This window comes from Salmo trutta, chromosome 23 (genome assembly GCF_901001165.1).
Source record: "Salmo trutta chromosome 23, fSalTru1.1, whole genome shotgun sequence".
In the NCBI taxonomy this organism is placed as follows: domain Eukaryota; kingdom Metazoa; phylum Chordata; class Actinopteri; order Salmoniformes; family Salmonidae; genus Salmo; species Salmo trutta.
This window is the reverse complement of record NC_042979.1, coordinates 27,806,148-27,822,511: the sequence shown is the minus strand read 5'-3', so window position 1 is coordinate 27,822,511 and position 16,364 is coordinate 27,806,148. Positions and strand designations below refer to the sequence as shown.

At 42.6% G+C, this 16,364-nt stretch overlaps 1 protein-coding gene across 6 annotated transcripts; it reads left to right on the top strand.

Annotated features, from left to right (window-relative positions):
• Positions 1 to 6,340: 6,340 nt before the first annotated feature.
• marveld2a (MARVEL domain containing 2a) lies at positions 6,341 to 16,323 on the top strand. Of its 6 annotated transcripts, XM_029709695.1 has the most exons (10): positions 6,342 to 6,688; positions 6,805 to 6,909; positions 7,449 to 7,515; positions 8,706 to 9,713; positions 9,959 to 10,179; positions 11,432 to 11,467; positions 11,631 to 11,773; positions 12,810 to 12,981; positions 13,436 to 13,486; positions 14,389 to 16,323. In XM_029709695.1, exons 4-10 carry the CDS (start codon positions 8,723 to 8,725, stop codon positions 14,506 to 14,508), a joined length of 1,734 nt encoding a protein of 577 aa, XP_029565555.1. In that variant the 5' UTR covers positions 6,342 to 6,688; positions 6,805 to 6,909; positions 7,449 to 7,515; positions 8,706 to 8,722; the 3' UTR covers positions 14,509 to 16,323. The 6 variants fall into 6 exon arrangements, with proteins under 6 accessions (XP_029565551.1, XP_029565555.1, XP_029565552.1 ...); XM_029709691.1 differs by lacking the exon at positions 6,805 to 6,909 and having other exon boundaries at positions 6,341 to 6,688; positions 7,449 to 7,561; XM_029709692.1 differs by lacking the exon at positions 6,805 to 6,909 and having other exon boundaries at positions 7,449 to 7,548.
• Positions 16,324 to 16,364: the final 41 nt, after the last annotated feature.

The window sequence follows — 16,364 nt, the reverse complement described above, 5'->3', positions numbered from 1 at the left end:
CATCGACTCAGTGGGTTTTGTCCAACATGTCTCTGGACCTACTCACTGCCACAGTCATACTCTGGACCTAGTTTTGTCCCATGGAATAAATGTTGTGGATCTTAATGTTTTTCCTCATAATCCTGGATTATCGGACCACCATTTTATTGCGTTTACAATTGCAACAAATAATCTGCTCAGACCCCAACCAAGGAAGATTAAAAGTCGTGCTATAAATTCTCAGACAACCCAAAGATTCCTTGATGCCCTTCCAGACTCCCTCTGCCTACCCAAGGACGTCAGAGGACAAGAATCAGTTAACCACCTAACCGAGGAACTCAATTCAACCTTGCGCAATACCCTAGATGCAGTTGCACCCCTAAAAATTAAAAACATCTGTCATAAGAAACTAGCTCCCTGGTATACAGAAAATACACGAGCTCTGAAGCAAGCTTCCAGAAAATTGGAACGGAAATGGCGCCACACTAAACTGGAAGTCTTCCGACTAGCTTGGAAAGACAGTACCGCGCAGTATCGAAGAGCCCTCACTGCTGCACGATCATCCTATTTTTCCAACTTAATTGAGGAAAATAAGAACAATCCGAAATTTCTTTTTGACACTGTCACAAAGCTAACTAAAAAGCAGCATTCGCAAATGGAGGATGGCTTTCACTTCAGCAGTAATAAATTTATGAACTTCTTTGAGGAAAAGATCATGATCATTAGAAAGCAAATTACGGACTCCTCTTTAAATCTGGGTATTCCTCCAGGGCTTCATTGTCCAGAGTCTGCACAACTCTGCCAGGACCTAGGATCAAGGGAGATACTAAAGTGTTTTAGTACTATATCTCTTGACATAATGATGAAAATAATCATGGCCTCCAAACCCTCAAGCTGCATACTGGACCCTATTCCAACTAAACTACTGAAAGAGCTGCTTCCTGTGCTTGGCCCTCCTATGTTGAACATAATAAACGGCTCTCTATCCACCGGATGTGTACCAAGCTCACTAAAAGTGGCAGTAATAAAGCCTCTCTTGAAAAAGCCGAATCTTGACCCAGAAATTATAAAAAACTATCGGCCTATATCGAATCTTCCATTCCTCTCAAAAATTTTAGAAAAAGTTGTTGCGCAGCAACTCACTGCCTTCCTGAAGACAAACAATGTATACGAAACGCTTCAGTCTGGTTTTAGACCCCATCATAGCACTGAGACTGCACTTGTGAAGGTGGTAAATGACCTTTTAATGACGTCAGACCGAGGCTCTGCATCTGTCCTCATGCTCCTAGATCTTAGTGCCGCTTTTGATACCATCGATCACCACATTCTTTTGGAGAGATTGGAAACCCAAATTGGTCTACATGGACAAGTTCTGGCCTGGTTTAGATCTTATCTGTCGGAAAGATATCAGTTTGTCTCTGTGAATGGTTCGTCCTCTGACAAATCAATTGTAAATTTCGGTGTTCCTCAAGGTTCCGTTCTAGGACCACTATTGTTTTCACTATATATTTTACCTCTTGGGGATGTCATTCGAAAACATAATGTTAAATTTCACTGCTATGCGGACGACACACAGCTGTACATTTCAATGAAACATGGTGAAGCCCCAAAATTGCCCTCGCTAGAAGCCTGTGTTTCAGACATAAGGAAGTGGATGGCTGCAAATTTTCTACTTTTAAACTCGGACAAAACAGAGATGCTTGTCCTAGGTCCCAAGAAACAAAGAGATCTTCTGTTGAATCTGACAATTAATCTGGATGGTTGTACAGTCGTCTCAAATAAAACTGTGAAGGACCTTGGCGTTACTCTGGACCCTGATCTCTCTTTTGAAGAACATATCAAGACTGCTTCAAGGACAGCTTTTTTCCATCTACGTAACATTGCAAAAATCAGAAACTTTCTGTCCAAAAATGACGCAGAAAAATTAATCCATGCTTTTGTTACTTCTAGGCTCGACTACTGCAATGCTCTACTTTCCGGCTACCCGGATAAAGCACTAAACAAACTTCAGTTAGTGCTAAATACGGCTGCTAGAATCCTGACTAGAACCAAAAAATTTGATCATATTACTCCGGTGCTAGCCTCCCTACACTGGCTTCCTGTTAAGGCAAGGGCTGATTTCAAGGTTTTACTGCTAACCTACAAAGCATTACATGGGCTTGCTCCTACCTATCTTTCCGATTTGGTCCTGCCGTACATACCTACACGTACGCTACGGTCACAAGACGCAGGCCTCCTAATTGTCCCTAGAATTTCTAAGCAAACGGCTGGAGGTAGGGCTTTCTCCTATAGAGCTCCATTTTTATGGAATGGTCTGCCTACCCATGTGAGAGACGCAGACTCAGTCTCAACCTTTAAGTCTTTACTGAAGACTTATCTCTTCAGTAGGTCCTATGATTAAGTATAGTCTGGCCCAGGAGTGTGAAGGTGAACGGAAAGGCTGGAGCAACGAACCGCCCTTGCTGTCTCTGCCTTGTCGGTTCCCCTCTTCCCAATGGGATTCTCTGCCTCTAACCCTTTTACAGGGGCTGAGTCACTGACTTACTGGTGTTCTTCCATGCCGTCCATGGGAGGGGTGCGTCACTTGAGTAGGTTGAGCCACTGACGTGGTCTTCCTGTCTGGGTTGGCGCCCCCCCCCCTTGGGTTGTGCCGTGGCGGACATCTTTGTGGGCTATACTCGGCCTTGTCTTCGGACAGTAAGTTGGTGGTTGTAGATATCCCTCTAGTGGTGTGGGGGCTGTGCTTTGGCAAAGTGGGTGGGGTTATATCCTGCCTGTTTGGCCCTGTCCGGGGGTATCATCGGATGGGGCCACAGTGTCTTCTGATCCCTCCTGTCTCAGCCTCCAGTATTTATGCTGCAGTAGTTTATGTGTCGGGGGGCTAGGGTCAGTCTGTTACATCTGGAGTATTCTCTTGTCTTATCCGGTGTCCTGTGTGAATGTAAATATGCTCTCTCTAATTCTCTCTTTCTCTCTTTCTTTCTTTCTCTCGGAGGACCTGAGCCCTAGGACCATGCCTCAGGACTACCTGGCATGATGACTCCTTGCTGTCCCCAGTCCACCTGGCCATGCTGCTGCTCCAGTTTCAACTGTTCTGCCTGCGGCTACGGAACCCTGACCTGTTCACCGGACGTGCTTGTTGCACCCTCGACAATTACTATGATTATTATTATTTGACCATGCTGGTCATTTACGAACATTTTAACATCTTGACCATGTTCTGTTATAATATCCACCCGGCACAGCCAGAAGAGGACTGGCCACCCCTCATAGCCTGGTTCCTCTCTAGGTTTCTTCCTAGGTTTTTGGCCTTTCTCAGGAGTTTTTCCTAGGGAGTTTTTCCCAGCCACCGTGCTTCTTTCACATGCATTGCTTGCTGTTTGGGGTTTTAGGCTGGGTTTCTGTACAGCACTTTGAGATTTCAGCTGATGTACGAAGGGCTATATAAATAAATTTGATTTGATTTGATATAAGGAAATTTGTCAATTGAAATAAATTCATTAGGCCCTAATCTATGGATGTTTTACTGTTGTTTTATTTCATTACTTAACGATTGTACACCTAATACCTTTTTTGCACTATTGGTTAGAGTCTGTAAGTAAGTGTTTCACTGTAATGTCTACACCTGTTGTATTCGGCGCACGTGACAAATAAACTTTAATTTGATGGACCATGGGTGGGCCTGGGAGGGCATAGGCCCACCCACTTGGGAGCCAGGCTCACCCACTGGGGAATCAGAATGAGTTTTTCCCCACAAAAGGGCTTTATTACATACACAGTTTCATCAGCTGTCTGGGTGGCTGGTCTCAGACGATCCTGCAGGTGAAGAAGCCAGATGTGGAAGTCCTGAGCTGGCGAGGTTACACTTGGTCTGCGGTTGTGAGGCCAGTTGGACGTACTGCCAAATTCTCTAAAATGATGTTGGAGGCGGCTTATGGTAGAGAAATTAACATTTCATTCTCTGACAACAGCTCTGGTGGACATTCCTGAATTCAGCATGTAAGACACATCTGTGGCATTGTGTTGTGTGACAAAACATTTTTGAGTGGCCTTTTATTGTCCCCAGCATAAGGTGCACCTGCGTAATGATCATGCTGTTTAATCAGCTTCTTCATATGTCACACTTGTCATGTGGATGTATTATATTGGCCAAGGAGAAATGCTCACTAAGGGATTGAAACAAATTTGTGCACAACATTTGGGAGAAATAAGCTTTTTGTGAGTATGGAAAACTTCTGGGATCTTTTATTTCAGCTCATGAAACATGGGACCAACACTTTACATGTTGTGTTTCAATTTCTGTTCAGTGTATTTTCTAAGTTTGATTAACCAAAAGAAAACTAAAATGAAAGATATTCTTTATAGGACAAGCAGGCCCTAGGCACATATTAGTAGTGTTATTTATTTGAAGTTATTGTTAGAGTTTGTTAAGTTATTGTATGCTACTATAAAGGCTGTAATATTTAATCAGGGTAGGGATGTAATGGATCACTTGAAGTATTTATTTTATATTACAATACAAAAAAACATGCTCTGTTTTGCCCCTCTTATCATTTTAGAATTCTTCATACGTTTTCTCATGTGAATCAAGATGTCCATTGTTATGTATATTAAAGTTAATTAAAGTACGGTCTTCATGTCTCACCCCATCACCCTTTCTTGGTCTAATGTTGGGTATGAATCTATGGCATTAAAGGTACACTCCTTTTACTTTTGTTTCCACTACTGTAATCATTTGTTTGTAAACTGGTAAACACAAACGTTATCAGTCAAATCAAATGTATTTTATTTAGCAGTTGTGCTTTACAGATACCTAGCCTTAAACCCCAAAGAGCAAGCAATGCAGATGCAGAAGCACAGTGGCTAAGAAAAACTCCCTAGTAGGCAGAAACCAAAGAAGCAGTGGAGGCTGCTGAGGGGAGGATGGCTCATAATACTGGCTGAAACGGAGCTAATGGAATGGCATCAAACAATGTGCTTGATATAATCAGGGGGCAACTTTGGTTTTAGAAGTGGGGGGGACATAACTTTTTTATTTAAGCACATCATTGCCTCTGGGGCAAAAATGCAATTTCAAAATGTGGGGGGGACATATTGCGCCCCTGGATATAATTGATACCATCCCACTAATTCTGCTCCAGTTATTACCATAAACCCATTCTCCCCATTAAGGTGCCACCAACCTCCTGTGCTAAGAAGAAACCTAGAGAGGAACCAGGCGCCTAGGGGTGGTCAGTCCTCTTCTGGCTGAACCAGTTGGAGATTTAAGAGTACGAGGTCATTAATGCCAGATCGTTTTTCAAGACGTGTAAATGTTTATAGATGACCAGCAGGGTAAAATAATAACCATCATGGCTGTAGATGGTGCAACAGTTCAACACTTCAGGAATGGGCTCACTGTGGGTGAAAAGATACATTAATATGACATGACTGTTCTATTCATGTGTGTCAGATTAGCCTGAGAAAATACTCGTTACTCTCAATATTCACATATTTAAAATGCACTATAATGTATAATATACAAGCTCTTATTGTTTTGTGCAGCATGTCTGCCCCCTGGCGGTCAGTTAATGGATGTTCTGCACTTTTCAATTGTGCAAGTTCTGTGCTTGTCAAATCTCTGCTACTCCATCTGCAATGAATACCTACAGGTGCGCTTGATTTAATGTATTTGATGTGTGGATGATAGCAATGAAATCGGAAGTGATACAGTATTTTCACAACCACGACACAGATGCATAACGATGCGTCTGTGTCGTGATCTCTGTGACCACTGTCAGGGGTCCTTTAACATCAGTGAGGTGAAGGTTTTTTTCAGTGTTTGATAGTCACGTGTGATTGCAGGGTACAGTGAACATCTTGTGTGTGTGTGTGTGTGTGTGTGTGTGAGGCAGACAGGCTCCTTCAGACAACCTGTTGCTGTTAAACGGCCTGACATGTCTATCCCTGCTGCAACCTGGTTCTTATGAGTTGCACATAACACCATTGGTCTGGGTGTCGGTCTTTTCTGTTTTAGCCAATTTGTTGTTGTCTTTCCAAACTTGCTAAACATTAGGCAAGACAACAATTTGATGTTTTACTGTTGAGTTTAGAAACAATCGGATATCCAGACTATCGCATCAGGGATTATGTTTAATCAGTAACAGATCTTATACTGTGTTGTGTTGTACTCTGCTGTATTCATTATAATGTGTCCTTTGTCAGTTTATTTGACCGTAGGGAATCACAACATCCCTGCAGAGAGAGAGAGAGAAAGAGAGAGAAAGAGACTGTGAGAATTAAGGGAAATAAAAAAAGAGAAAGATAAACAGTGATAGGCTACCTCTAGGCTGTGTGCCTTCACTATCGATAACCAGTCATAAATTAGTCATCAGTATCACTTCCCTAGTGTAATCTTATTTCCACACAGCCCTCTAGTCTAATTGCAGTTGCGCTCGATTTGGCTGATCTGACCTGGCCAGCGGGAGGACAGTGCACTTTAGGACTAATAAATGAGTCACGCGGTGTGCCGGGACAGCTAAATCGAGCTCACTTTCTTGGCGCGATGCTACAGGTAGATCGTACTTTTTCGACTGACGTCACTCCCAGGGATGGGCTTGTCACGTGGTTAAAGTCTGCACTATCTAGTGGAAAACAACCTCTGAGCTGCAAGGGAAAAAACTGGGAGAAATACTACTGGAGAAAACAAGCTAATTTAGCAGGGGCAAAGGTAAGCCCAAACTATTTCAACAACGCACTCTAATAATCACCATTTTTGTAAATGACCACGTAGACAGAAGTCTATAGCTTTACCATAACATATTTTGAAATAACTTTTCACCTCAGTGTTGCCGGAGAAGGGAGTCAAGTTTCTAATTCGTCGCAACGACTGCATTCGGATAGCCTATTGCCGATAGCCTTACCAAATGCACAATCCACTATTACGTCCAAGTAGGTTATAAACCTGTCTTCATTATTAAATGCGACAAACTAAATCCAACATTCACAGACAATGAAAAGGTAGACTGAACTGCCATTACAGCGAATGTGCCCTTTGAAACGACTGAGTCAGGGGTGCTGGATACAATATAACGTATTAAGTTATATTTTGTTTCAAGTCAAGTGATAGTGTAATAAGCAATAATATACCATTTCGTATGGTAGGCCTAATTATTCCTGTCTTTCAATGGTTGTTTTACTTCACCTGTGAAATACTCTTATGTTTTTGTTAATAGTGTTATAGATATTTTGAATGGTTTGCTTTCACAAATTGCAGGGCAATTCAAAATGCATTTTGAACAATTCAAATGCATTGTTTTATTATTTGTTTTATCAGTAGGCTATAATGATATAGTGCTTTAGCCCCGGGCTACTCTTTTCTTTTACCACCTCAATGATTTTGGAGACTTGCATTTTTAGTCAATTACATTGTAGTATGTGTATCCATTTAATGTGTGTATAAACCCAAAGACTCATCTTTTTGTGTGCAGGTGATTCCTGGATGTATGTATGATCTGTATGTCCAGACAAGGTTTGCACTCTGACCTGCAAGCCAATGTAAGTCGTGCTGAGTGACTGCGTGTGAAAGAGGTATTCCAACACAGTATGTTCATTTATCATCATCTAATAACATAATTTATCCTCTCCAATTGAAGATGGCATGCTGGCTGATGATCATCAATAATATATTTTTGTGTCACTACTGCTACTAATTAAAGCAACACTTCGCTGACTATCCAACCCTTACAAAAAAAGATTGCAGTTTTGAAACTGCAGTACTTCCTTATTTAGTTGTGGCACAAAAATGTGTTCCTGACTCAACTTGCACTCATTCATTGGTACTTTTAGGGTGTTTTCACATATTGGCCTCTTTAAAAGAACTGATCGCAGTCCTCTTTAAAGTGCTAAATAACTCAGTTCACTTCAGCTATTTTGTCCTCTTTGCATTGGCATTGCTATGTTTAGAAAGGAACCAAGATATTTCTCCAGCATGCACTCTGGATTTTTTACAAAGAGCAGGACAAGACATCTTTTTTGGGGGGGAACCTGAACATCATCATATTCTCTCTTTTGTGGCACCAATGTGAGGGTTTAGGGCAGGGGAAACGGTGTTGCAGTAGTCTAGTGTGTGGTGCGGGAATAATGACACACGAACCTGGGGAGTGTTGCATTCACATAGTCCGGTTCCCATTTTTAGGACAATGGAATTCAAGCGAACTGAACTCAGACCACCTCTTGAGATGGTCTCAGTTCGGTTCGCTTCAGGGGATCTTTTGAGGGGTCTTAGTTTCTTTGGAGAAAATTAAGCAAACTGCCAAAAAAAATTGGCTGAAAGGGACCAAGTGTGAAAACACCTTAAGTGCAGGTACTCCAGTTCTCTACCATTGTTGATGACCTATGGTTTAGGGTTAGTTTTCTATGGTGCTTGGGTTAGCATATAGTTTTGGGCTGGTATCTATGGTTTGGTATAGCATTACATTGTGCATTGGTTGACGTTATCAGTGGTGTGCCTGTTTTTTAAGTTTGGGATCTGGGATTTCTGATTGTTTTGACACATTTCCTGCTTCTGCTTTCCTTATTTATTGTGCTCTTGTAATGTCTTCTTGCTGTACTTATTTCATTGTCATGCCAATCATCCTAAAAGCATTTGAATACTTTTGTGAAATATAAAACTTTTTGATATTTAGCTGTTTTGAAAAGGACACTATAACTTTTGTGTGTACTCGTGTGCGGGTATGTGTGTGCAGGGCTCATCTCTTTCCCCATGACCTCTGGAGGAGGTCCCTGCGGCCGCACTGAGCGTGTCCGTCATGAACCCCATTATGACCAGGTCCCGCCAGGCTCCCTACGCCGAAACGACCCCTTTGACCTTCAACCCCTGAGGTACCAGCGGAGCACCGAACTAGCCCTGAGCTCTGATCCCCTTCCGCCCCCTCCCCTGCCCGACCAGCCCCCTGTGGGGCCCGAGTATGACCCCAGCGTCAGTGAGAATAACCCAGACCCTGACCCAGATCCACACCTCGAACTAGACCCGGCTCTCGACATCAAACCGGTCCACCGTTTCATCCCTGACTCGTGGAAGAGCTTCTTCCGAGGGACCAGCCTCCGCAGCAGCAAGCCCTGTCCCATGCCTGCCTCCTCCTCCTCCTCTAACAACAACAACAGCACCAGTGGCGGGGTGCGCTGCTCGCCCCCACACTCGCCCTCCCTGCCCAGATCCTACCGGGACCCCTATGGGGGGTCGGGGGGAAGCAGCTACAACTCCCGCAAGGAGCTCCTGGGAGTGGGCGACCACCAAGAGTCAATTTCGGGACGCACACTCCACACGGCGCTCACCTACAGCGAGCGGGTGGAAGAGTACCACGAGCGCTACGGCTACATGAAGTCCTGGGCGGGCCTGCTGAGGATTCTGGGATGCGTGGAGCTGCTGCTGGGTGCAGCGGTGTTTGCCTGCGTGTGCGCGTACGTGCACAAGGACAACGAGTGGTTCAACATGTTTGGCTACTCCTCACCTGGAAGTGCATACGGAGGCTACGGAGGGGGAATGTATGGAGCAGGCACCGGAGGGTCCTACTACTCGGGTCCTCAGACTCCATTTGTGTTAGTTGTGGCTGGGCTGGCCTGGATAGTGACTGTGATATTGTTGGTGATAGGGATGACTATGTACTACCGCACCATCTTACTGGATTCCTCCTGGTGGCCCCTGACTGAGTTTACTATAAACCTGGCCATGGCCGTGCTCTACATGGCTGCAGGTGGGTGGGAAGTGAACTACACACTTTAGAGAGAGAATGCAATGCTATGTCAATGCAAACTATGATGATGGTTACTATTATTTGTGGTTCTTCCAACTGCTTAGCTGGTTATAGCATGATACGTGTAACACCAGTGTTGTGATTGACTCCGGCATGGGCCATACATTTTATAATAATATACAGTAACTGTGTTGACTCGTTGGATAAAAGTATTTACTAAATGACCATACTACTATCATTATTAGCTGTAGTCTACGTCAGGGACACCACGCGGGGCGGTCTCTGCTCCCTTCCCGTCTTCAACAATGGTATCAACGGGGCTTTCTGCCGCACCGAGGCCGGACAGACAGCCGCCATCATCTTTCTGTTCGTCACCATGGTGATCTACCTGATCGGGGCCATTGTGTGTCTGAAGTTGTGGCGGCACGAGCAGGCACGCATGTACCGGGAAAAGTACGGCCTGGAGGTGAGATTGTGTGGGTGTGTGCCTGAGGCACGGGGTTAGGTTAAAAGTTAGGACTGAGAAGAAAGTTAGACATCATCACAGAAATGTAAGTTGCAGGTAAGTAACGCAAATAATGTACTCTGAATACATATGATTTGCATTCACTGTTGTCTGAATCAGAAAATCCAACAGTTGATGCAAGCTTGGCAATGAAAATAAAGCTGTGTGAACCACTACCCTAATGAGAAAGGGTGAGAGGGGTGTGAATGAGTGCATGTGCGCGTTCACACTGAGTGATGGTCCATTGAGAGAACATTGTTCATTAGTGGATGGGGGTTGCCATGGTAGCTTGCTATGTTCTATGTTAATTGCTAGGCAGCTCAGGTACCACTTGTTCTATCGCTTTCATTCAGTTCTCATGTGAGGAAGAAAATCTGTTCTAGTTATGAAAATATTGGAGCAATAGTTTTTGGTAACATTTTATTTGGATAGTCCATCTGTAGATGCTCTACAGACTCAGTAACATTTAAACTATCTACTAACCTTAACCCTAACCCTTATTCTAGAACTAACCTTAACCCTTATTCGAGAACTAACCTTAATCTTTTATTTTAGTTTGACCATCTGTACAGCATCTACAGATGGACGTTCCAAATCAAGTGTGACCTTGTCTTTCTGTATGCTGTATACATTGAGTGTACAAAATGTTAAGAACGCCTGATCTTTCCACGACAAACTGACTAGATGAATCCAGGTGAAAGCTATGATCCCTTATTGACGTGACTTGTTAAATCCACTTCAGTCACTGTAGATGAAGGGGAGGAGACAGGTTAAAGAAGGATTTTTAAGCTTTGAGACAATTGAGACATGGATTGTGTATGTGTGCCATTCAGAGGGTGAATGGGCAAGACAAAAGATTTAAGTGCCTTTGAACAGGGTATGGTAGTAGGTGCCAGGCGTACTGGTTGTATCAAGAACTGCAACGCTGCTGGGTTTTTCATGCTCAACAGTTTCCCATGTACATCAAGAATGGTCCACCACCCAAAGGACATCCATCCAAAGGACACAACTGTGGGAAGCATTGGAGTCAACATGGACCAGCATCTCTGTGGAACGCAAAAGGGGGGGTGCAACTCAATATTAGGAATGTGTTCATAATGATTTGTACACTCAGTGTATATGCAGTCTTATATTACATAAATATAAGCTCTACGTTTTTTTGCAGAAGTGTCATTTTAGACTTTTACACAACTTCTGTTTTGTTATCACGCAGATGCATACGACAGATTTCCCTGCGGCACGGTCTTTGGTAAGCATTTACCACTGTGCTTAATGTTTTTATTTATGGCTTAATGCCAAGAAAGAAAGCTCTGGTGTTGATCAGCTCCTTACAGTGTTACACATACTCCAGTTACAACCATGGTCTATATTTCATATTTCTATGGTTCTGTCTTTGTTCTTCTTTCTCCCAGATGCCTGTTCCAGAGCCAATTCAGGGTTCTACTGTGGTTCCCATCCAGGCTGCGGTACCCAAGGCAGGGCCACCGAAGGTTCTACAGGGAGCTATCCCTTCTGGTCACATCCCCAAACCAGTCATCATGCCTGACTATATAGCGTGAGTGGCACCTTCACACACAGGGCAGTGGGAGAGTAGTTGATACAGGGGTTTTATTGATAGAATTCAAGCACCATGTTCAAATCTGAATTTAGATTATTTGAAAGCTTTCAGGGAATGCACAGAGATTGCATTGGTGTATAGAATTATGCTTAGGATGTTAAATTATTAGGACAAATATCTGCCCTGTGATGTTAAGCGGGTGTAAAAAAGGATAGTCAATCTAGCACAAAGGTAGAATGTGTTACGTGCAACGCTTACTGAGTCCTCTGGCGGTTTTATAAGTAGAGTGTCATGTGGGCTGATTGTACTTCCCACTAAACAAAAACCATGAGCCATATGTAAATTCAAGCGCTGCCTAACCAGTCTAGACAGGAATTGTAATTTTATTTCTCTGGACATTTTGGGGGCAAATCCTAAGCGTTCAGGAGAAAAATTGCTTCTTTGCTGTTTTTGATCCCACACATTTTCGCCACTCGTAGTGAGCACAATGTTGAATTTTCGGCCTTCCTGATGTAAATATCCTTTGTTGTTTTTATCACTCCCATAACAATGACCCTGTTTGTTCTTACCCCTCCTATAATCATTTAGCCTGTTTAAGTTTAACACTTTACATTGAGTTGCCCTAATGCCATGCAACTATTTTAGTACTCAGAATGTAATTACCCAGTTCTTCATGGTATGTACATATTAGGTTACATTGAATAGTAATAAGACAACAGGAAAATTGTGTTTCTAATTAGTAAAGGGTGTAGTAACTGTGCATTTACATTGACAACAATAACTGTATACCTTAATAAAAACACTTTGTAAAGTAAATACATTAATACCTTGCATTAATACATTTCATTTATGTAAAGTGTGACTGATCTCTGTTTCACTGTAGTAAGTAGGCTACCCTGTGTTCTTTCTAGACCTGTTGTTGGAAGTAAAGTTACACTGTCTACCATGGAGGAAGCCCCCTTTGCTTTCTGCCTCTCGTGTTGTAATAATGAATCCTCTGTTCCTCCGCTGCCCACTCTCTTCCCCCCTGCAGTAAGTACCCAACCATCCGTACGGTCGATGAGCGTGACCAGTATCGGGCTGTGTTCAATGACCAGTACTCTGAGTACAAGGAGCTCCACGCCGACGTGCAGGCCACCACCAGGAAGTTTGATGAGCTGGACGCCATGATGCGTGCCCTACCCCAGCACCCCAACAGCCAGATGGTGATTGGCCATGTCCTGCTGTTATGCAACCACACATTCACTTCCTGTTTATTGTTTTTGTTCTTTTCTCGTTGATCGCATCTATTTGCTCTAAGAGTCTTCCTCTCTCCTTGTCTGCTGGAATTAACACCGATATTAAAATAACTGGATAGGTGAAAGGAAATGGCATTATAAACGTCAGCCATATTGCTTTCACCTAGCATGTTTTCCGATCAGTGCCGATGGGACAAAGAGAGGAAGCCATATTGAGAATATCAACACTAAGTAGTTGTTTGTTCTGCTCTCATTGTGGTGCTCTGCCTCATCCTGTCCTCAGACTTCCTTGAATCCTCCCCCTCTATTTCCTCTCTCCTGTACTTCTCCTCCACCCTCCACTTCCTCTCAAAACTTTCGATTCCTGAAGTTTTCTGATTTTTGAACTCATTACAATCTTGCATTATCTTTTTTTCACCAGGAGTATGACCGCGTAAACAAAATCCTTCAGGAGTACCAGAGGAAGAAAAATGTGAGTTTGTCCCCTGCCTTTCTCTCAATCATTCAGCTGCCCATTCACTAATTCAGCTGCCCATATTGTAACAGTTGCTTACTCCAATTGGCCCTATATTCAGATGAAAAGACCTAGCCTATCCTTGTAAATGAAGCACCATTAGCAGACAGGGTGTAGTAAATCACCTGTGGTTGTTAATCTATACTGCCACTGTGGGAAAGATTAATCAAGCATGAGTGGGCAGAGAGGGGAAGTGTGTGTGTGTGTGTGTGTTGGTTCTTTTATCCTTGTGGGTCCTTAAAATCACAAAGTCCCCACAAGGATAGTAAAACAAGGAAAATTCTCCTTCGTGGGGACATTGTCCCCATGAGGACATTGGTTATTTTAAATTCAGGTGTTCGGGTTACAATTAGGGTAGGTTAGGGTTAGGGAAAATCTTTTTTTTTTTTTAAGGAAATGTATTTTAGGTCCCGACGAGGATCGAAAAACATAACGTGTGTGTGCTTCTGTTCCGGCATGAGGGAGTATTGAATTTCCTTGCAAACCTTCTCACATGAATGGGCTCATTGTGTTTTCTCGAAACCTAGAGTTAGAGGAAACGGCATCACTTCATATTCAGCACAGTGCTGATAGTCTCTATTCTTCTCTATTTAAAAGGAGTGGGGTCAGGGGAAATGCACAAGCTGAACTTGTATAAAAAAGTAGTACTAAGCTTCTTCTCCCTGGCACACTCTACTAACTCACAAAGTTGTTTAATACCAGAATGATCCATGATGCCAGAGTTCTGCCATGCAATGATGCATATGCCAGTAACTCTTTAAACTGGATTTTGATTTGCCAGATCATTGCAGGATAACTGATTGGTTTGGTTAGTTTGAAAATACAAGAAATCTGAAAGTACTCTTCTCTCTCGCTGTTAGGATCCTACGTTCCAGGAGAAGAGGGAGCGCTGTGAATACCTGAAGAACAAACTGGCCCACATTAAACAGAAGATCCACGAGTACGACAAGGTCATGGAGTGGAACGATGGCTACGGCTAAACCAGCATGGCCTATCTGTCTGGGGAGACCACTGGGAACCAGTAGGAGACCAGTTAAAACTAGTAGGGACCAGTTTAAAATAATGGAAAACATATGGGGACCAGTGCAACAGATGGGAGCCATTTTTTGTTTAAATTTGATTAGGAATGAAACCGGTTCAGACTGGTTGGAACGGTGGTTTAAAATGGTGTCCCTTTCCTTTCAGAGACTGCACTTCTTTTTGAACCGGAACAAGCTGGTTACTCACCTGTATATTTTCGTAATTAAACCCCAAAAGAAACTGGAGTGTGTGTGTGTGTGTGTGACTGTGTGTATGCGCATGATGGAGAATTGACCAAAGGGGCATCTGGAGCAATGCTTTACTTTTTTTTTACTGAAAATGACCTTGATATGCAAACAAAGACAAGTATGGTACTGTAACTGGACATACCACTGTATCTAAGGCCTTCTAATCCATTTCACTATACTCACGCAACACCAGCTGCTCAAGTGTTTCACAAAGGGAGAACAGGATTAGGCTATAATCCTTCAAATGAATGATGGATCATGGAAATTGTTGCATGCGTTTACATATTACATTTTACATGCTTTTATCAATCACTTTTTTTATACTCCCTCCATCCATTGACTCCTAGCTCACTGAATCATCGTAACACTAGAGTGATGACGATTGTCATGTTGCAATCCATTTTGTTTTTGCTCAACCACTGTACAAACTTTATGGCCACTGTGCAAACTTTACAACCACTATCCAAAGTTAACTTATGAGGTAACCTTGATTCTATGGCTCACTTTGGGTATGGTTTACTACCTGAACTCTTCAACTGCTGTATCTCAAGACTGTCTGTGTTATACACTGACCATCTGGAGGATTTGTGAATTTCCAAATCATCATATTGTAAGAATCAGGTAACATACAGGTGTCCCTCCTGAGTGATGATTGTGCTTTTTGGAAAGTTTTTATGATCACACACAATTCCAAATATATTTAATGACCACACTAATTTCTGTGTAGTTTTAGTACCATGTTCTACCATTTCATTAAACAACACTACTTATTTCCTCCACTTGTTTTAGACTAGCAGTTTGTAGTAGTGAATAACCTTTGCATGTGCCTTGGTGTGTTAATGTAAATAAATGTATGTTATATTTATGTCTGTCTTCTATCATTTTGTGAGTATGAACAAACATCTCACTTGCTTTATTGCATTTAAATGTTTTCTTCCTGTATTAGACCAAATGTGATATTTAGAAAGGTTTTTGGGGGTTCTTTCGAAAGTCATCCATGATGAATTGATGCTTGCTGTCTTTGAGACTACACCTCTGCTATTGTATGTCTGTTTTTGTATTATTTAGTAGTAGGCCCTACAAGCAGAGCTGTCAATTTGCCACTCTCCTTAAAAACATACAGTAAAATATGTCTGAAATTGAAAAACAAGCAGTTGTTGTTGATAGCTCACAGGCTGAAATAACAGGGTCTGCATACAGTTGGCAGTTTACTTTTGTCATTGATGTTACAGTAAAGCATTTTTGCTGATGGAAAATCCATCGATTACAGTCTGCTTTATGCAAACGTGTGATATAGGCCTACTGCATTTGCAGGTATTCAATAACACTTGTAACAAACTAGATGTTTTCCATTATATGTATTCCGCAGGGATGTATATAAATATGTTTCTGGCTTCTGACACTTGCTTACCACCGAACTGAATGGAAGACATACAAGGGAAGAAAAAAGGCTAGCCTAGACTACTCCCAGAGGAAGCCTCTTGTAGGCCTATCAAGCAGCCAAAATAAAACCTATTAGTGCACGTGCATTTGTTTCACTTCTCTTGACTTTGTTTCGCTTCTTTAAA